Below are 19755 nucleotides of genomic sequence, written 5' to 3' on the forward strand. Positions count from 1 at the left end.
CAAAGCTGTGAAAACTACAAATGCTACACATCTGAAGATATGCCTGATTAATTTTTTTTTGTCGTGCTACAATAATTTATACATGAAATTATTTAGATGAAATTTGAGACAAAACACAACAGTTGCAAGAAGTTACATGTTATATAAGGACACTTTTACCATATTTGGTAGAACAATAGTTAGACATTACGTAATGCGAAATCGCCTGAAGTGGAACACGAACCTTGTAGACCTCAATTAATGGATACATATCGCCGAATCGAATTTACATTAATGTTGGAATAAGAGCGCAGTATTTTGATGAAACACAGTCCTCAAATCGGCCTCAGTATATTTCAAAATGTACTTTTTCAAAGCCTTTTTTGGAGTTATCATCACCAGAAAAATTGTTGTAAATAAGAAATTAGGAATCAAGCCACTTAACAGGTGATAATGATTACGTGAAAATATTTTAGAGATTACGTAATAAAGTTTCGAAAATACTTCCACGAATACATAGGGCGTCCAAATAATTAGATTACAAGCATCACATGACCTGTTCCAACCAATCAGTAAAACTGTCAATCAAAGAGTCTCAAACCGTATAAATACCCCGCCACTCCCTGCATTTGGTGAAGAAGACAAGCTGGCATGAACCTGAAGGCCGTTGTTCATCGAATGAAAAATGTTTGGTAAGTCATCACAACTTTCAGTCAATTTATTTCTCAAAATGTACCTTCGGTCTACATATTTATCGCTAGATGAGAATTTATCGTCAAGGTATGTCGTTTTGGGACGCTGATCCTTATCGAAATTGCTTTTCTGTTCCACACTCCTATTAGTAGAAAACGGTATTCATTTTCCTTTTGATACAGAAACACTATTTGTGCCCCCACTCTTTAAGAAACAGCCACGCTAGATTTACACTTAGTTAAGGCGTCATGTGATGCGGCGAAAACGCATGCTTTACTTTTAGGATACTTTTGCCAATGTCTCAAAGAAATTGCTAAAAAGCATCATGTATCTTTAAAAATTCTTAACATAAATATGTTTAATCTTTTCTTTGTGACCTCGCTTTTCAAGAAACAGTCAAGCTTGTTTTTCCGTCGCCATTTGCAACCACAGACAGAAATATAAAGTGCTTCTAAGAAGGAATCCATAGGGTGTCCAAGAATTAAGAAGAAATGTATAGAAGACCATTCTGTGATTTCATTTTCAACGAACTCGGAATACCAGAATCCTAATTTGTTCTTTAGATATTTTAACATTAAGAAGAAAAGCTCACAGGTTTTAGTGCAATGTGTTTTTGTAAATATGATGCAGCAACATTTCACGTCTGCCTCCTGGTAATATAAATATAACTAATAACACAATTATAACAATCTTTTTGCGTTACAGAATTTATGAACAAATGGCTTTGAAAAAAAGCAAACATTTGAAACATGTTACTAAAGCTTTTCGTCTGACATTCTTCAGAGTTAAAAATGGCTTTGAAAAGCTTTAATACTAGAGTAGCAGAAACTTCTTTATGAGAATTCCAAATTTTGCCTCGTTACATCGATATCAAATTCGTTTCGTAGACGTAATATGTAATTGGATAACTGAGAATTTTCTCTTCATGTATCTGGTCCCAGGTCATTGGTTATTTTGTAGATCATTCATGATCACCCAGTAATATTTCAGAGAGACAACCAGGTGCAAATCGAACCATCCTGTAACTTGGGATTTTCAATAAGCACCTGGGTCCTTTTTCTTCAGACCCTGAAGGTGATCAAGTTTGGTTTTTGACAAACTGCCCCATATTTCGTTACAGTAGCGCTATTGACTTTCGAAAGGTACCCTGTTAAGCGCCCTATTAAGCGCCCTATTTAGCGCCCTATTTAGCGCCCTGTGCGTCGTGTGCGACAGTCTAAATCCGCGCCTGCAGAAAAACCACTATTTATCTTGTTTCTTGTTTGTTTGTACTGTGCATTCCATGATAGGTTTTCATCCACAGTAACTCCCAGATATTTCGCTTCGTGGACCGTTTTTGATATAATTTTCTCCAATTTCCAAATGTACTGTGTTTTGTATTAGGGTGCCATTTGTGGCCTTTAATCTTTAATTCAGAATTTTTCCTATTAAAACAACTTTTGCTCTGACCCATCCATTTTGAAATATTGTTAGTTTTTTTTGCAAATCAGTGCAGAGTTCTCTTATATCCTCTGCAAAAAGGGGTAAAACTGGTATCATCGGCATACACATTAGAGGTACATCTTTCACGGGCACTGCTCAAAGTCATTCATCTACAAAATGAAAAGAAGGGGATTAGGGCACCAACCCTGTGGAATAATACACTGAGCTGGTTTCGGCTAGAACTGTGGCCATTAAATGAGCAGTACTGTTGCCATTCTTTTGAGTAAGTTTTAACAAGTGGTGGGGTTCTCCTATAATCTCCTACAGAAGGATTTTGCTTTCCAATTGGAACCCTTGAAGATGACGTATTTTGACAAAACCAGTATGTTTTATTGATTTTTCAACAGGGTTTATTTTAAGGCTTTTGTCTCACTGCACATAGTTAGGTAAAATTTGATTTCTATGGGCGTTGTCTTTTTGAATATTTAATGGCCACGCCCCTTCTACTATCAGAGTATACATCAATTCAACATACAGCCTCATTTTGATAAAATTCTTAAATTTTTTTGTACGACATTTTTGACCCCAGATTCGGATTATGAGCAAAAAATTTAGTTTACTTGGAAGTTTTCATTATGTTTTTGCTTATGATATTGATTTCGTGACGATATAAAGACAAAAATTTCAAGCGGGATTTGACCGTAATTTGTGAGCCAAGGGGGTAAAAATCACCCGGAATGATATTTGCGTATGTGCTGTTATGTGCTTCGTTAGTGACGTTTAATGATATTGTCAAAGCTGTGAAAACTACAAATGCTACACATCTGAAGATATGCCTGATTAATTTTTTTTGTCGTGCTACAATAATTTATACATGAAATTATTTAGATGAAATTTGAGACAAAACACAACAGTTGCAAGAAGTTACATGTTATATAAGGACACTTTTACCATATTTGGTAGAACAATAGTTAGACATTACGTAATGCGAAATCGCCTGAAGTGGAACACGAACCTTGTAGACCTCAATTAATGGATACATATCGCCGAATTGAATTTACATTAATGTTTGAATAAGAGCGCAGTATTTTGATGAAACACAGTCCTCAAATCGGCCTCAGTATATTTCAAAATGTACTTTTTCAAAGCCTTTTTTGGAGTTATCATCACCAGAAAAATTGTTGTAAATAAGAAATTAGGAATCAAGCCACTTAACAGGTGATAATGATTACGTGAAAATATTTTAGAGATTACGTAATAAAGTTTCGAAAATACTTCCACGAATACATAGGGTGTCCAAATAATTAGATTACAAGCATCACATGACCTGTTCCAACCAATCAGTAAAACTGTCAATCAAAGAGTCTCAAACCGTATAAATACCCCGCCACTCCCTGCATTTGGTGAAGAAGACAAGCTGGCATGAACCTGAAGGCCGTTGTTCATCGAATGAAAAAATGTTTGGTAAGTCATCACAACTTTCAGTCAATTTATTTCTCAAAATGTACCTTCGGTCTACATATTTATCGCTAGATGAGAATTTATCGTCAAGGTATGTCGTTTCGGGACGCTGATCCTTATCGAAATTGCTTTTCTGTTCCACACTCCTATTAGTAGAAAACGGTATTCATTTTCCTTTTGATACAGAAACACTATTTGTGCCCCCACTCTTTAAGAAACAGCCACGCTAGATTTACACTTAGTTAAGGCGTCTTGTGATGCGGCGAAAACGCATGCTTTACTTTTAGGATACTTTTGCCAATGTCTCAAAGAAATTGTTAAAAAGCAACATGTATCTTTAAAAATTCTTAACATAAATATGTTTAATCTTTTCTTTGTGACCTCGCTTTTCAAGAAACAGTCAAGCTTGTTTTTCCGTCGCCATTTGCAACCACAGACAGAAATATAAAGTGCTTCTAAGAAGGAATCCATAGGGTGTCCAAGAATTAAGAAGAAATGTATAGAAGACCATTCTGTGATTTCATTTTCAACGAACTCGGAATACCAGAATCCTAATTTGTTCTTTAGATATTTTAACATTAAGAAGAAAAGCTCACAGGTTTTAGTGCAATGTGTTTTTGTAAATATGATGCAGCAACATTTCACGTCTGCCTCCTGGTAATATAAATATAACTAATAACACAATTATAACAATCTTTTTGCGTTACAGAATTTATGAACAAATGGCTTTGAAAAAAAACAAACATTTGAAACATGTTACTAAAGCTTTTCGTCTGACATTCTTTAGAGATAAAAATGGCTTTGAAAAGCTTTAATACTAGAGTAGCAGAAACTTCTTTATGAGAATTCCAAATTTTGCCTCGTTACATCGATATCAAATTCGTTTCGTAGACGTAATATGTAATTGGATAACTGAGAATTTTCTCTTCATGTATCTGGTCCCAGGTCATTGGTTATTTTGTAGATCATTCATGATCACCCAGTAATATTTCAGAGAGACAACCAGGTGCAAATCGAACCATCCTGTAACTTGGGATTTTCAATAAGCACCTGGGTCCTTTTTCTTCAGACCCTGAAGGTGATCAAGTTTGGTTTTTTGACAAACTGCCCCATATTTCGTTACAGTAGCGCTATTGACTTTCGAAAGGTACCCTGTTAAGCGCCCTATTAAGCGCCCTATTTAGCGCCCTATTTAGCGCCCTGTGCGTCGTGTGCGACAGTCTAAATCCGCGCCTGCAGAAAAACCACTATTTATCTTGTTTCTTGTTTGTTTGTACTGTGCATTCCATGATAGGTTTTCATCCACAGTAACTCCCAGATATTTCGCTTCGTGGACCGTTTTTGATATAATTTTCTCCAATTTCCAAATGTACTGTGTTTTGTATTAGGGTGCCATTTGTGGCCTTTAATCTTTAATTCAGAATTTTTCCTATTAAAACAACTTTTGCTCTGACCCATCCATTTTGAAATATTGTTAGTTTTTTTTGCAAATCAGTGCAGAGTTCTCTTATATCCTCTGCAAAAAGGGGTAAAACTGGTATCATCGGCATACACATTAGAGGTACATCTTTCACGGGCACTGCTCAAAGTCCTTCATCTACAAAATGAAAAGAAGGGGATTAGGGCACCAACCCTGTGGAATAATACACTGAGCTGGTTTCGGCTAGAACTGTGGCCATTAAATGAGCAGTACTGTTGCCATTCTTTTGAGTAAGTTTTCAACAAGTGGTGGGGTTCTCCTATAATCTCCTACAGAAGGATTTTGCTTTCCAATTGGAACCCTTGAAGATGACGTATTTTGACAAAACCAGTATGTTTTATTGATTTTTCAACAGGGTTTATTTTAAGGCTTTTGTCTCACTGCACATAGTTAGGTAAATTTTGATTTCTATGGACGTTGTCTTTTTGAATATTTAATGGCCACGCCCCTTCTACTATCAGAGTATACATCAATTCAACATACAGCCTCATTTTGATAAAATTCTTAAATTTTTTTGTACGACATTTTTGACCCCAGATTCGGATTATGAGCAAAAAATTTAGTTTACTTGGAAGTTTTCATTATGTTTTTGCTTATGATATTGATTTCGTGACGATATAAAGACAAAAATTTCAAGCGGGATTTGACCGTAATTTGTGAGCCAAGGGGGTAAAAATCACCCGGAATGATATTTGTGGATGTGCTGTTATGTGCTTCGTTAGTGACGTGTTGTCTCTGCTGAAAATTTTCCAAAAAGAGCTTCAAGCAGACGACATCAACATAGTAGATGTAGTTCCAGAAACCACAATTTTAATAAAAAAGCTTGGAAATGAAGGCCCAATTTCGGGAGGTTGGGAAGAAACTTTCGAGAAAGGTTTTGATGAAGAGAAGGGTCCATTCTTCGAGAAAGTGCTCTGACGAAAAGAACGTCGCCAAGTCAGGTGCATCAGTTTGTTTCTAAAATAAGAAATTACAGTGATGCAATACGGTCGGAAGTTTTGCTTGAAATGGAAAATTTCATTAAACACATTTCAACAGACTAGCGCTGGATGAAAATGTCAAGGCCCGTTTTTCGAGCTTCGTGAAATTCATTGCAAAAAGGGATGTCATTTGAGAGGTCCATGATGCAGTTGCACCCGACCATGATGCTGGTTGAGTTCAGCGAAGCTTTTAATCTGTTTACTATTAGTGTTTTTTTATAATGATGACTATCAGCACGGCATTTACTACCAGAATAAGTTCTTGGAATATTTAAAAAATGGTTAAAAAGTTATCACTGCCTAAATTTGATTTGATCACTGCACAATTATGAATTATCACCGTACAAATTGGTTCATCACAGGTTAAAATAAACCCTTTGTCAATTAATTATTTGCATTAATGTTTGTACTTTATCCATTTAACATATGAAGAGCAAAGTGAGGAGCCAAGGCGAATCTTTATTCCCGGAGGTCGCGGAGGTCGCGGAGGTCGCGGAGGCCAGATCGGCAGAGGGGGACAAAGAAGAGGAGGACAAAGAGGAGGGGCCATAAACATTGACGTGGGTGCGGTGCACGATAACAACATCAATGCAGCAAGGAATGAACCTCCCGGTAAGGCGACAAAAATGATAACAGTCATTAAGCATTTACCGGGGTTGTGGTTGTAGGGGGTGCGACACCCCATGAATTGTTTGTGTTCTTCAGTAAATTTACTTTATTTATCTTCTTTACCTTGAAGGTTTAAGCTAAATTTTTTAAGAGGGTGCTTCCAAAATTTTCAAAGGTATGGCACAAAAAACCAATCATCGTAAATCAGCCCCCCCCCCCCAATCCTTGCCGCTTGAATCCGCCCATGCTCTTAGGGGTTATAGGGTGCCCGCGTAGCGGTCTTTATTAGAGTTATCATAGGCTAAAGGAATACCTCTTGTTGAAAATTTATGGCAATAATTAGGCAACCGCTGCGAATACACTAGGCATTTTATTATGAGTCAACTAAATGCGGCAATTAAAGGCCTAGTGTATTCCAGCCTTTTGGTTCCAAGAACTGAAGTTTTTAAGTTACTTCGTGAGGTTTTTTGTTATATAAAAATTTGTGGGTACTCCAACAATGCACCAATATTGGTACATTTATTGTCACAGTTATATTCTACATTGATATCATACCTTCAAAGTGTAACGTTATAAAAACCCTATTTTTAGAACTTATGAATTTTAAGCAATATCATAAAAGATCACTATCTTATAATTTCAATTATGCAAGTTGGCCAAATATGTTTGAAATCGGTTGAGAAAAGGCCAATGAAAGATTTGTAGTTTGCTAACGAATCACTGTTATTTTGGCTCTGATCATACAGCTATGAACAGAGACCAAAATACAGAGGTTTGATGGGGAGAGCCAATACACATGTGGCCATATGCTCTTTCAGGTTATGGGATCCAAATTCAAAAATTCTAAAAATATATTTTTTATCACTGCCTAAATTTGATTTGATCACTGCACAATTATGAATTATCACCGTACAAATTGGTTCATCACAGGTTAAAATAAACCCTTTGTCAATTAATTATTTGCATTAATGTTTGTACTTTATCCATTTAACATATGAAGAGCAAAGTGAGGAGCCAAGGCGAATCTTTATTCCCGGAGGTCGCGGAGGTCGCGGAGGTCGCGGAGGTCGCGGAGGTCGCGGAGGTCGCGGAGGTCGCGGAGGTCGCGGAGGCCAGATCGGCAGAGGGGGACAAAGAAGAGGAGGACAAAGAGGAGGGGCGATAAACATTGACGTGGGTGCGGTGCACGATAACAACATCAATGCAGCAAGGAATAAACCTCCCGGTAAGGCGACAAAAATGATAACAGTCATTAAGCATTTACCGGGGTTGTGGTTGTAGGGGGTGCGACACCCCATGAATTGTTTGTGTTCTTCAGTAAATTTACTTTATTTATCTTCTTTACCTTGAAGGTTTAAGCTAAATTTTTTAAGAGGGTGCTTCCAAAATTTTCAAAGGTGTGGCACAAAAAACCAATCATCGTAAATCAGCCCCCCCCAATCCTTGCCGCTTGAATCCGCCCATGCTCTTAGGGGTTATAGGGTGCCCGCGTAGCGGTCTTTATTAGAGTTATCATAGGCTAAAGGAATACCTCTTGTTGAAAATTTATGGCAATAATTAGGCAACCGCTGCGAATACACTAGGCATTTTATTATGAGTCAACTAAATGCGGCAATTAAAGGCCTAGTGTATTCCAGCCTTTTGGTTCCAAGAACTGAAGTTTTTAAGTTACTTCGTGAGGTTTTTTGTTATATAAAAATTTGTGGGTACTCCAACAATGCACCAATATTGGTACATTTATTGTCACAGTTATATTCTACATTGATATCATACCTTCAAAGTGTAACGTTATAAAAACCCTATTTTTAGAACTTATGAATTTTAAGCAATAACATAAAAGATCACTATCTTATAATTTCAATTATGCAAGTTGGCCAAATATGTTTGAAATCGGTTGAGAAAAGGCCAATGAAAGATTTGTAGTTTGCTAACGAATCACTGTTATTTTGGCTCTGATCATACAGCTATGAACAGAGGCCAAAATACAGAGGTTTGATGGGGAGAGCCAATACACATGTGGCCATATGCTCTTTCAGGTTATGGGATCCAAATTCAAAAATTCTAAAAATATATTTTTTTGTGTGACGTTATCACGTTGCTGTTTCCGTCCAAAGAGTCTGCTGCTGTTGAGTGTGCACGTGTAAAGGCACAAAATGATTTAATTTGGACCGCTTCATAGTTGTGGGTAAACATGTCTCAATTCTTCGTAGTCCTGCAAAGTTCCTTTTGAAAACAGCATTTGTCACAGAAATCGCTAGTAGCAGCTTCATCGCTATCATGACATATGCTAATAGCAATATTTGACCTTTCTTACCTTTCCTACGATGCTGTTAAACTTTTTTGAACATTTAGTTTTTTCACTAGGCTTGTTTGCTCGTAAGACCATCAAACCTGAGGTTATCAGTTCATTATCGGAGTCGTCTATGTAGAAATCATAGATAAATCCCTGTTCGAAGTTCTCCAATTCAATTAATTTGTTGTAGACATCCTGGTCAAATCTTTTTTTATTAAGAAGTAAATTTTACGGAATCAAAGTCATTGCCAAATAATCCTTCGAGATTCACATTTCTTAAAAAATTGTGCCCTGTCTTAGGGTTTAAAGGGATTCTTCCCATACTTGGAATAAAACTTCGAAATGATCAATCTGACCAAACTTGCAAGTTTTCAGATACTGCAAGGCTAGTTTTTTTAATAGAATCCTGCATCACAAACGTCTTTAATCAGAGAAAGCTTGCCAGTGGCGAATCTAGCCTTAAAAAATCTGGGGGGGGGGGCAGTGACTTGGTGGCCGGTGGGACCAGGGGGCACGCGCCCTACCAGCGACCAGACATCAGGGGGTGCCGAAGGAGATTCAACTCTTCAAAGGGGGCCAAATTCCTTTTGAAAACACATGTGAACGAAGAAGGCAACTCGACAAAGCCGCGTTCCGAAGAGGAACATATTCCAACGTGGAGCCGTCTTGTCTCGTCTCTTTCTTTTCTCCTCCGCATGTCCGTCATATCATATGGGAACATGGGTCGCAAACGATCTGCGACCATCTGTGACACGCCCTTGTTGACAAATACCCACTTGCATTCTGTAGTCCAATCAAAACCCCTTCTTCTATATAATCCCGCGCTTTTTCCTTTGTGTTGTAATATGTGTCATTTCTTCCTTGCAATCAAAACAAAATGGCAGTACAAATTGAGAATGAAATTGACAACGAAACATTGATGAATTGCGTTCAAAACTACCCTGTGATTTACGACAAGATGAGCAAAGACTATAAAATTCCACTTAGAAAAAGAAAAGCGTGGAAAGAAGTAAGCAGGGAACTTGGAATTGATGTGGAAGTGGCACAAAAACGCTACAACAACATCAGAACAACGTTTTCAAAGTATGTCAGACGAATGCAGTGCGTTAAGTCAGGATCGTCGCAGATCGTCTGTGGCAGTCTTAAGATTATATGGGAACCAGGCTTAATAATGAGTCTTTTACGCCGCCACTAAGCTCTGTTCTTCTTCTGGGGTGCTCTTCACCTTTGTCTTCCTCGAGAGTATTTGCCCGGGGTGGGTACTTGGATACCAAAACGACGGGGGTGTGCACTTCTAAGATTGTTTTGGTGAACCGGCTTTTGAAAAAAAGCTAAAAATGACACCTGGCTTTACAATTGTTGGAAAAAAGAACAAAGGAAAACAAGAGCTTTGATACCAGTACCCTGGGTGCCAGAGCCTCAGAGAGTCAAAGGATGAAGAACGGGGGAAGAAATTGCGAAGGAGAATGGAATAGTAAGAGGGAGATACGAAGCTCTGGATCCATCGCTCAACAACCTCCTTCTTGCTTACAACGGAAGCGATTTGGAATCACTTGTTCGAGGGCAATGAGCGATTAGGAATCACTTTTAGGTTGCAAACAAAGATATATCAAGAAACATACCAATCTTTCCACACTTCCCAGTAATTCTATGATTTAACTTCTATCGCGAACTTAGAATGTTGTAAGGCGATAAACTCACAAATAACTCGAAATAGAAGTTATATATTTCTTTCAAGGTAACAAAACAATAACGAACTGGTTATATACTCTCGTCGCACACTCGCCTTTTTGAATAGTAAAAGTCATGTCTCTGAAGCTCCTCACCCCCACGCGCTCGCTCCTTCCCCGCGGTTAATTATAAGCAGTTTTTATTTTACACAACTTCCTTGCTGATAATTTTTTTCATTGTTCATGACAATGCCTTAACACTTTTTCATACTCCATGATTAAGCGCTGTCAATTTCAACAATAGCAATAACAACAAAACTGAAAGATGGATGGCGAATCCAGAAACAACCTTGAACGTTTACGAGAAAGGAGAATATTGCTATTTGTGCGGATTTAGCTTCGGAAACTCCTCTAATAAGCCGACTTACAAAATCGTGTGAAGTGAAATAAAACCACTGACATCTCAAACAGAATCGTGCCTGCAATCCTGCATGTGATTATTTTCTAAAAATAAAGCGCCTTTTCGAATCGACGAAACTTCATTTTGAACACGTTTTGTAAATATAGTTTGTTGACAATAAAAGGGATAGCTGCACTTAATTTGCTTATGAACAGAGCCATTTTTTCCATAAAAACTTAGGAACAAAGTTGATAGCCCATAACTATAATTACGCAAGGCTAGGCCTAGTTCCAATTTGACTCTGACTAGGAATAAATATTTGGAAAAAAATTGTTTTGAAAGCAGACCATACCATTTCGGGATACAATGAGCTTTATCTGCTGCAAAAGTAGAAACTTCGACCTTTTTGCTTCGTTCGTTGCCGTACTAAAATCGTCTTCCATGATAAAAGTCGGAGATCATTTGATTTGATCGATGATTCTTGATAATGATTGTAAACAAAGATACTTAGCCAACCAGCGTCGAGTATACCGCGAACGGTATACTGGATGCTGATTGGTTTAGAAGTGGAATTTGAAAGGAGGTTGTTGAACGATGGATCCAGAGCCTCGTCTCTCCCCTTCCCTCTTCCATTCTCCTTCGCATTTCCTTTCCCCCGTTTTTCATCCTTTGACTCTCTGAGGCTCTGTATCAGTATCAACTGCAGTTGCTAGTACCTGGTAGAAGGCCACCTTTCAAGTTCTTATTCCCGCTTCCGTCATCTTTGTTAAAGTTTTCCAAGTTTTCTATGGCGTCGGAAACATTTTCAAGAAATTCCCGTCAAAATTTGCTATAAAATACGCTTATTTTACCCAAATCATGCATTCAAATGTTTGGTATGGTTGAAAAGTTGACAAAATGTGCCGCCATTTTGAACAAGGTGGTGAAATACTTTTGTGAAATGAGTGTAAGAGATTTTAATATCAACTTAGGTTAAATAAGCTAAGAACATTTTAATTTTAACATAGGTTAAGGATGCCAAGGAAATAAAAAATATCTAAAAAGATTTTAGTATCAACTCAGGTTAAATGGGCGGAAGAAAATTTTTAAAAAAGTTGAAGAGCTTTGATATTAACTTAGATAAAGGAACCTAAGGAGTTTCAATATAGCGAAGGAGATTTAAATATAAACTGGGGTTCAATGAGCTTAAGGGATTTAAAAAAAGCTAAATATGTTTATTTGTAACTTACGCTAAGGAGACTTTAATATTTACTTGCTATACTGTGAAAGTCACAAACCTGAAAATGATTCATAAAAACGATAATTTTAAACAATCTTAATTTCCTGTTCTTCATATATTCTTAATAACTGACGCTTCATTTAAAACGTTATTGCAGACAGTGTCCCAATTTTCAACGGTTATATTAATCGGGGAGGGGCAAGGGTAGTGAGAGAGCTTTTTTCGATTAGTTTACCTTCGTAGAAGAGAGCACCCCCTTAACTGTCGATACTATATACTTTTTTATGAATCAGTTCTGTTTGTTTTGCGATATCTATTGTTTTCTTTAAGATACTACAAATTTAACATTATAATTGACCTTTTGCATTGTAATTTTCTGCTAAATTAGATGTTAAATTGTTTGACCATACGAGCCTCAGAAACCCTTGCAAGAGAGGCTTTGGGGTTACTGGAACTTGACTAAACTAACACCGATTAAATTCCTGCTACGGGCAACATTGTTGGGGGTACCGTACCGTCATCCTGGGTACCAGGGCCTGAGTGAAGAGTGGATCGAAAACAGTGGATCGAAAACAGTGGAAAGCCTTCAGTACTGTACGATAACGGGACATCCTCACCAAAAAATCCGGAAAAAGAAGATTTACCCTGAAAATGCATTGAAAGAATATCGAACTTATTATTAACCAGTGGCGGCTCTTGCTGAAGGGCATCTGGGGCAATGCCCCCTCAAAAAGATTCAAAGGAAATCTATGACATTCATATTTAATTTTGAAGATAGTCTTACTGTGGTTAATTATATAAGTTTGTATCTCTTCTAGAAAAAGCTCCTTGCTATCCCGTCTCGTCCTTAGCCTCGCTTCTGGCCCGCTAGTGCCTTGAGCGATGATGTCATTTTACGGGCAAAGTTTTTTGTGCCCCTAGCCGACATGCGCACAAGCTAATTTTCGACCTCGGGCATTGCGAAACGCGGCCTGTGATTGGCTTATTTGGAGGAATTCGGGGCAAGAAAAATTTTGCCCATAAAATGACATCATCGCTAAACAACAACCACATCTATATATGCTTTTTCTTCTGCGCTCCATGACGATCAACATCGAACCATGAATACAGTGAAAAATTTGCAAACTCGACCTTTCTATCGATTATCGCAATATTGATGTTCTGCCCTCCCAACTGTGAAAGTTACGAGCCGCCACTGTTATTAACACAAAAAATCTTGATACCGAAATTCATAATTATTCAATCGGAAATGGCACACTCAGAAAACTTTGCAGTGCAATTGAATTATTGCTCAAACACGATTACCTTAAACTTTAAATGCTAAAATACGTCAGATGTTGTTTCGGGATGTTGTGGCTAACTCTCACTGTGGTTATGCTCCTACCAAAAAAGTTACAAATCGCGCAACCAGCACGGTAACCAATAGCAAATATGGTTTTCTATGTAGCAGTTTTGTAGAAAACCGATGATGAAAAACAATTAAAGAGGTATTTCTTGAGAATATATGGCACGGGAACAACGCATGATTAGGTTTCACAAAATTCGAGTGACATATTCAACGAAAACTCCGAAACCTCGACAGGCTTTCCTTGTGCCAACAGACGTCGCCATGAACATAGCAAGTTTACCTTCATCTTATTCCTGTTGGCCCATCCATGTTTTAATTGCCCCAGTCTTTATAACATCAGTCAGCATTATCAAGGGGCATATATATATTTCCATGTAAAATCATTCATAATTTCAAAAGTATTGCAGAGCAGAAATGGAAGCTGCTCTTGCGTCTCTGCACATTATAGTGTGAATTGTAAATGACTAGTTTTGATGGCTGGCTTTTTGCTTTTAGGTCAACCAAGAAGAATATACTCCCTTTCGTACACGAAGTTGCAAGAATTCAGCAACATGAAACCGGATGATGCAATTCTGGCGGTGGTCACTTACAAAGAAGCCCTAGTGACATTGCTAAGAAAACGGAATCTACAGCCTGATTGGGTCAAGGCGGTAACAAAAATATTTTCAAATATTTTGCAGTCAAGCATGACGAGAAATGTGTTTGACATCGTGAGTTTATTACCAGGCTCTCTCTTTGTCAAAGAAACACTGCTTAGGGCAATCCAAGAATTGCCTGTTATTGCTATAGCAGGGTTAAATAATGATCATGAGGAGTTCCTTCAGAATGTTATCGATATATTTCAAAGAGTCTGTCAATCGTTCCCCAGCTCTGTCCAGGATCTGCCAGTTGACAATTTGCTTTCAGTGGCAAGCAGGGTTCCACTTGAGAACAAAGATGAAATTTTGACAAAAATTGGAGACTTAATAAACCGCCGTGACCAAATGATAGCCGAAAGGCTTGATAGTCTGAGGTTGAACCAAAGAGGAGCGGCCTTTAACAGCCAAGGACCACCGCCTGAGGATTTCAGAGAGCTTTCTGCTGGGCCAACTCTAGAAGACATTCGTCCGGAAAAGAAACCTTATCTTCGACCGATTAAATCAAGGGGTAAATATTCAGATGGCGAAGAATACTTGGACGTTCAGTTTCGCCTCCTCAGAGAGGATTTTATTGCACCTCTTCGTGAAGGTATTGGGGAAATTCGCAATTCGTTGGCACGAGCTGACAGAAGTCAGAACATGAAAGTATACAGAAATGTAAAGATTTTGTTTCCAAATTTCACAGGAGGAGGAATAACGTACAAAATTTCCTTCGATGTCACTAAATTGAGGCATGTCGTATGGCAGCATTCACGTCGTCTGATCTTTGGTTCCCTTGTCTGTTTCTCGGCAGACAATTTTAAAACATGCTTCTTTGGAACTGTAGCAGAAAGAGAGGTAAAAGATCTTTCGAGAGGAGAAATAAATGTGAAGTTTATGAATGGTTTGGATGATGTAATTGATGCAAAAATAGACGAAGAATTCGCAATGGCTGAATCACCATCGTATTTTGAGGCCTATTATCATGTTCTTCGAGCTCTTCAGGACCTCAAGGGTGATAAACTCCCGTTTACCGATTACATTGTTTCTACCGTACAAATATCGAAGAACCCAAAGTATATCAGGTATGATCTGGCTGTAAAAGAATACAATTTCACAGGATGCCTGACGGAAAGAAACATCAAATGCCGTACCACACTTCTCAACACTGAGTCACATCTGGAAGAAAGTCTTCTAAATCCATCACAACTCAAAGCTTTTCAAAAGGCACTTTCTCGTGAATTTACAATTATTCAAGGTCCACCAGGGACGGGAAAGACTTTCGTCGGCCTGAAAATCGTTCAAGCTCTCTTGATGAATCAACCCATCTGGGAAGGTAATGGACGGGCAAATATACTGATTGTTTGTTACACAAACCATGCCTTAGATCAGTACATCGAAGGAATAATCAAAATGGGTTATCGCGATGTCATAAGAGTTGGGGGCAGAAGCCAGAGCGAATCTGTGCAACAGTTTAGCCTGAGAAACAAAAAAAAATGCATAGACAATAGCAGTATGAAAACCATTAGTTCTGCAATAGGGAGGGCAATAAGTAGAAAGTATGAGCTGATGGAAGGTATTGGAGCTATATTAAGAGGCTTGGAAAATCTTGCGCATTCCCAGATTCATGGGCGGATAGCTGACTTGAATGCAATTTTAGAGTTCTTGCCCCCTATTCTACAACACTGGTTCCTCGATATGGAAAAAAGTTATCGTCAATTAGATGTACCTTTTTTGGAAATGTTTCTGGGATTGTTCCCGTTTCACGAAGGGCATGCACGCAGTACATATAGAAATGTAAGACGCACTGAGGCTTTGCAGAGAAGGTTTGCAAATGCAATGCACGGAGGCATGGGCGAAGAAGGGAATTACGATCAAGATAACGATGATGCTATAGACATAGCTGGAGACACAGAAGCTTTGGTTGATAGATGGGCAATGGAAATGGATCAATTTACCCCGTTTGTTAATGATCGAAAAACATGGACTGAGGAGGAGCCTGACGAGGATTATCAAGAAGAGTTCATTGACGAAGATGGCTTTAAACTTGTTGTCCCAAGCAAACGAGAGAGAAGGGCACTTGCAAAACGACAAATGAATAATGCAGAGCCGATGACAGCGGATCAGGTAAACTCGATCGAAAATCCTATGGATTTGAATGTAAACGAACGCTGGAGGCTGTACAAGTACCTCCTAGAGAAGTACAATCGCAAGTGCAAAGATATATTGTTACCAGTGTCAAGAGAATATGATGATTGCTGTGAAAATGTCAAGGAACTAGAGGGTAGAAAAGATGAGCATTGTATGAAGGCAAGCAGGGTTATTGCTATGACAACAACATGTGCTGCAAGGTATCGTCAAGTGCTTGGACGAATACAGCCAAAGATTATAATAATCGAAGAAGCCGCAGAGGTGTTGGAGGCACATGTTCTTACTTCATTGCATGAACACACTGAACACCTGATTTTAATCGGGGATCACAAACAGCTTAAACCAAAACCATCTGTCTACAAACTAGCTAAGGAATATCAACTGGAGGTCTCTCTTTTCGAAAGAATGGTTAAAAATGGCATGGATTGTCACTGCCTTGATGTCCAGCATAGAATGCGACCAGACATTGCCCATCTTCTGCAAGACATATATCCAGGATTGCGAAACCATCCATCAGTCAAAGAGTATCCTGACGTGAAAGGAGTTAGCAGCAACTTGTATTTCATTGACCATCGTCACAAAGAAAGTGAGAACATTGAACTGAAGAGCAAATCCAATCAACACGAGGCCGAATACATTGTCGCTCTGTGCTGGTATTTGCTATTACAAGGATATTCGCCGAAGCAAATAACCATTCTCACTTTGTACACGGGGCAGCTTATGTTGCTCAGAAAATTGATGCCCAGAAAGAAATTCGAGGGAGTTACCGTCACAGCTGTCGACAACTTCCAGGGTGAAGAAAATGACATCATCTTGCTTTCACTTGTAAGAAGTAACAACGAAGAAAAAATCGGATTTGCTGGAATTGAAAACCGAATATGTGTCTCTTTATCGAGAGCAAAGCAAGGGATGTTTGTAATTGGCAACCTAAAGCTACTCGGAAGCCAAAGCGTGACATGGGAACGCATACTTGCACGAGCATCTGCTGGCAAATTCGTAGGAGAGTTTCTTCGAATATTCTGCAGGAATCACCCAGACAGGTTTATTGATGCTGCAAAAGCTGAAGATTTCAATGCAGCGCCCGAAGGAGGATGCAAAGAGCAGTGCACATTCAGATTGAACTGTGGTCACGTATGCCAAAAAGCTTGCCACCCAGTTGACATGGAGCATCTTCAAATCACATGTCAAAAGAAATGCAAAAAGATTCTTTGCGAAACTCAACACCGTTGTGAGAAAACCTGCCATGATGGATATGAATGTGGCCCTTGCAAGGTAAAGGTTTCAAAAATTGTTCCTCAGTGTGGTCATGAGCAAAAAGTTCCATGCTCTCAGGATCCCGTGTCGTTTAACTGCTTGTATCCCGTGATCAAGGAGCTGAGATGTGGTCACAGCCTTAGTGTTCACTGCCATATCAAAGATCCAGATCTCAAGGCAATCTGCTTGGAGAAATGTACTGAATTGCTGGAATGTGGTCATCCATGTAATGGCACATGCAATGAATGTCATCAAGGAAGATTGCATAAAAAATGCACCAAGAAATGCAATCGCATGCTGATTTGTGCCCACCTGTGCAGCGAGCCATGCTCAAAAGAATGCCCCCCATGCAATCAGCCCTGTGCAATGGGATGTATTCACAGCAAGTGCAGCAACGTCTGCGGTGAACCATGTCCACGATGTCAAGAGGAATGCCAGTGGAGATGCGAGCACAAAATATGCACAAAGCTCTGTTCCGAGATGTGTGACAGAGATCCCTGCAATGAGCCATGTAACCATCTACTAGCCTGTAACCATCCATGCATCGGACTGTGTGGTGAGAAATGTCCCTCACTCTGTCGTTTCTGTAACAGGGAGGAAGTAGAGGATATATTCTTTGGCAATGAAGACGAAGAAGATGCAAGATTTTTGGAACTTGTAGACTGCCATCATATCTTTGAGGTCGAAGGCTTGGACACATTCATGGCCTTGCAACAAGATGAAGAAACATCAATCCAAATAAAATCATGCCCTAAATGCAAAACACCAATAAAGCGCAGCATGCGGTATGGCAATATTCTCAAGCGCTTAACGGAAGATTTGGATGCAGTAAAAAAACAGATGATTGCTCAAAGGCGCAAAGCAGCAAAAGGTATCTTGCAGGATCTGGAAGCTGTGCTACGTCCCTTGCAAATAAACCCCAACATAAGCAATGAAATTAGTACTCTGATTGAAGATAAACTTAACAGAGTTGAACAAGCAAGTGAAAAGCAGAATGAAAGGGCAGCAGAACTAGAAACAATAAGCGAAACACAGGTAGAATGCTTAAAGAGAATCAACAAGCTTCGTTTACTGGGTTGTGAAACAATTAACAAGGATGTTTTGCAGCTGTTGCAACATTTGCTTGTGAACAACGCGTCAGTACAACAACTGCTTGATGCGAATCTAGAACTGAAGCGACTCTTTTTGTACCAAAGCGTCATAGAAACCAGAAAACAAATTGGAGCTAGACTGCAAATGGAGGAGCTCGAACACTGTTTGAGCCGACTGCAAAGTGGAAACAAAATCAACAAAGATGAAATGAATGAAATGAGAAGCAACATTGATGCTGTCCGTAAAAAATTCAGTTTGGGCATAATTAGCAGGGAAGAGAAGACCATGATTATAAAAGCAATGGGATTCTCGAAAGGTCATTGGTTCAAGTGCCCTAAAGGACACGTCTATGCGATTGGTGACTGCGGAGGAGCTATGGAGGAATCTAAATGCCCAGAATGCAAATCGGTTATTGGAGGACAACGACATTCACTTGCGTCTGGTAATACTCACGCGGGCGATTTTGATGAATCAAACTACCCAGCATGGTCAGAGGCCGCCAATTTGGGAAATTTTCATCCAGATGATTTACAATTCTAAAAACAGGTAATGTTAAAAAGTTAAGACTTGGTTAGTTAAAAAAACAATGATACATTCTATCCTTCGTTGAAATAATTAAAAAATATCATATATAGTCCAAAATGTTATTGAAAATCGACCTCTATCCAGAAAGTTGAATTTCACTAAATTAGTCGTAGAGAGTGCTACACTGTTTTTGCGTAGTACAAAAATGATTCACTATAACGTTGAATTCAGATAATATTTTGAAATAAAATTGAATTTCTAGCCTCAGCTTGATTTAGAACAATTATCCCTGTTTGTTTGTACTGAATACAATTGAGTTGAATCTAGAGTAGTAGTCGTAAATTCTATTAGCTTTGGGTTTCTAATACTTTGCATTAGACAAAAAACAATCATCAATGTTTTTGCCAACTAAGTAAAAGTGAGTTGTATCAGGCGCAGTGATTGTAAAATTTCATTAAAAGCCATCGTCAAGGTTTTTCCAACTAGGTAATACTGAGCTGTTTCAGGTGCAGTAATCGTAAGATTTTATCAGCCTTTGATTTCTAATACTTTATATCAGACA

At 38.7% G+C, this 19755-nt stretch overlaps 1 protein-coding gene across 7 annotated transcripts; it reads left to right on the plus strand.

The window, feature by feature from the left end:
- Positions 1–640: 640 nt before the first annotated feature.
- On the plus strand, positions 641–19208 carry LOC135696413 (NFX1-type zinc finger-containing protein 1-like). 7 transcript variants are annotated; one of them, XM_089112563.1, is made up of 5 exons: positions 642–3558; positions 6448–6627; positions 7625–7663; positions 7700–7849; positions 14050–19208. In XM_089112563.1, exons 1-5 carry the CDS (start codon positions 3552–3554, stop codon positions 19206–19208), a joined length of 5535 nt encoding a protein of 1844 aa, XP_088968689.1. In that variant the 5' UTR covers positions 642–3551. The 7 variants fall into 7 exon arrangements, with proteins under 7 accessions (XP_088968692.1, XP_088968689.1, XP_088968691.1 ...); XM_089112565.1 differs by having other exon boundaries at positions 7709–7849; XM_089112562.1 differs by having other exon boundaries at positions 7625–7849.
- The last annotated feature ends 547 nt before the right edge of the window (positions 19209–19755 follow it).

Source organism: Rhopilema esculentum, chromosome 14 (genome assembly GCF_057945365.1).
Source record: "Rhopilema esculentum isolate cy_ngs chromosome 14, ASM5794536v1, whole genome shotgun sequence".
NCBI lineage: Eukaryota > Metazoa > Cnidaria > Scyphozoa > Rhizostomeae > Rhizostomatidae > Rhopilema > Rhopilema esculentum.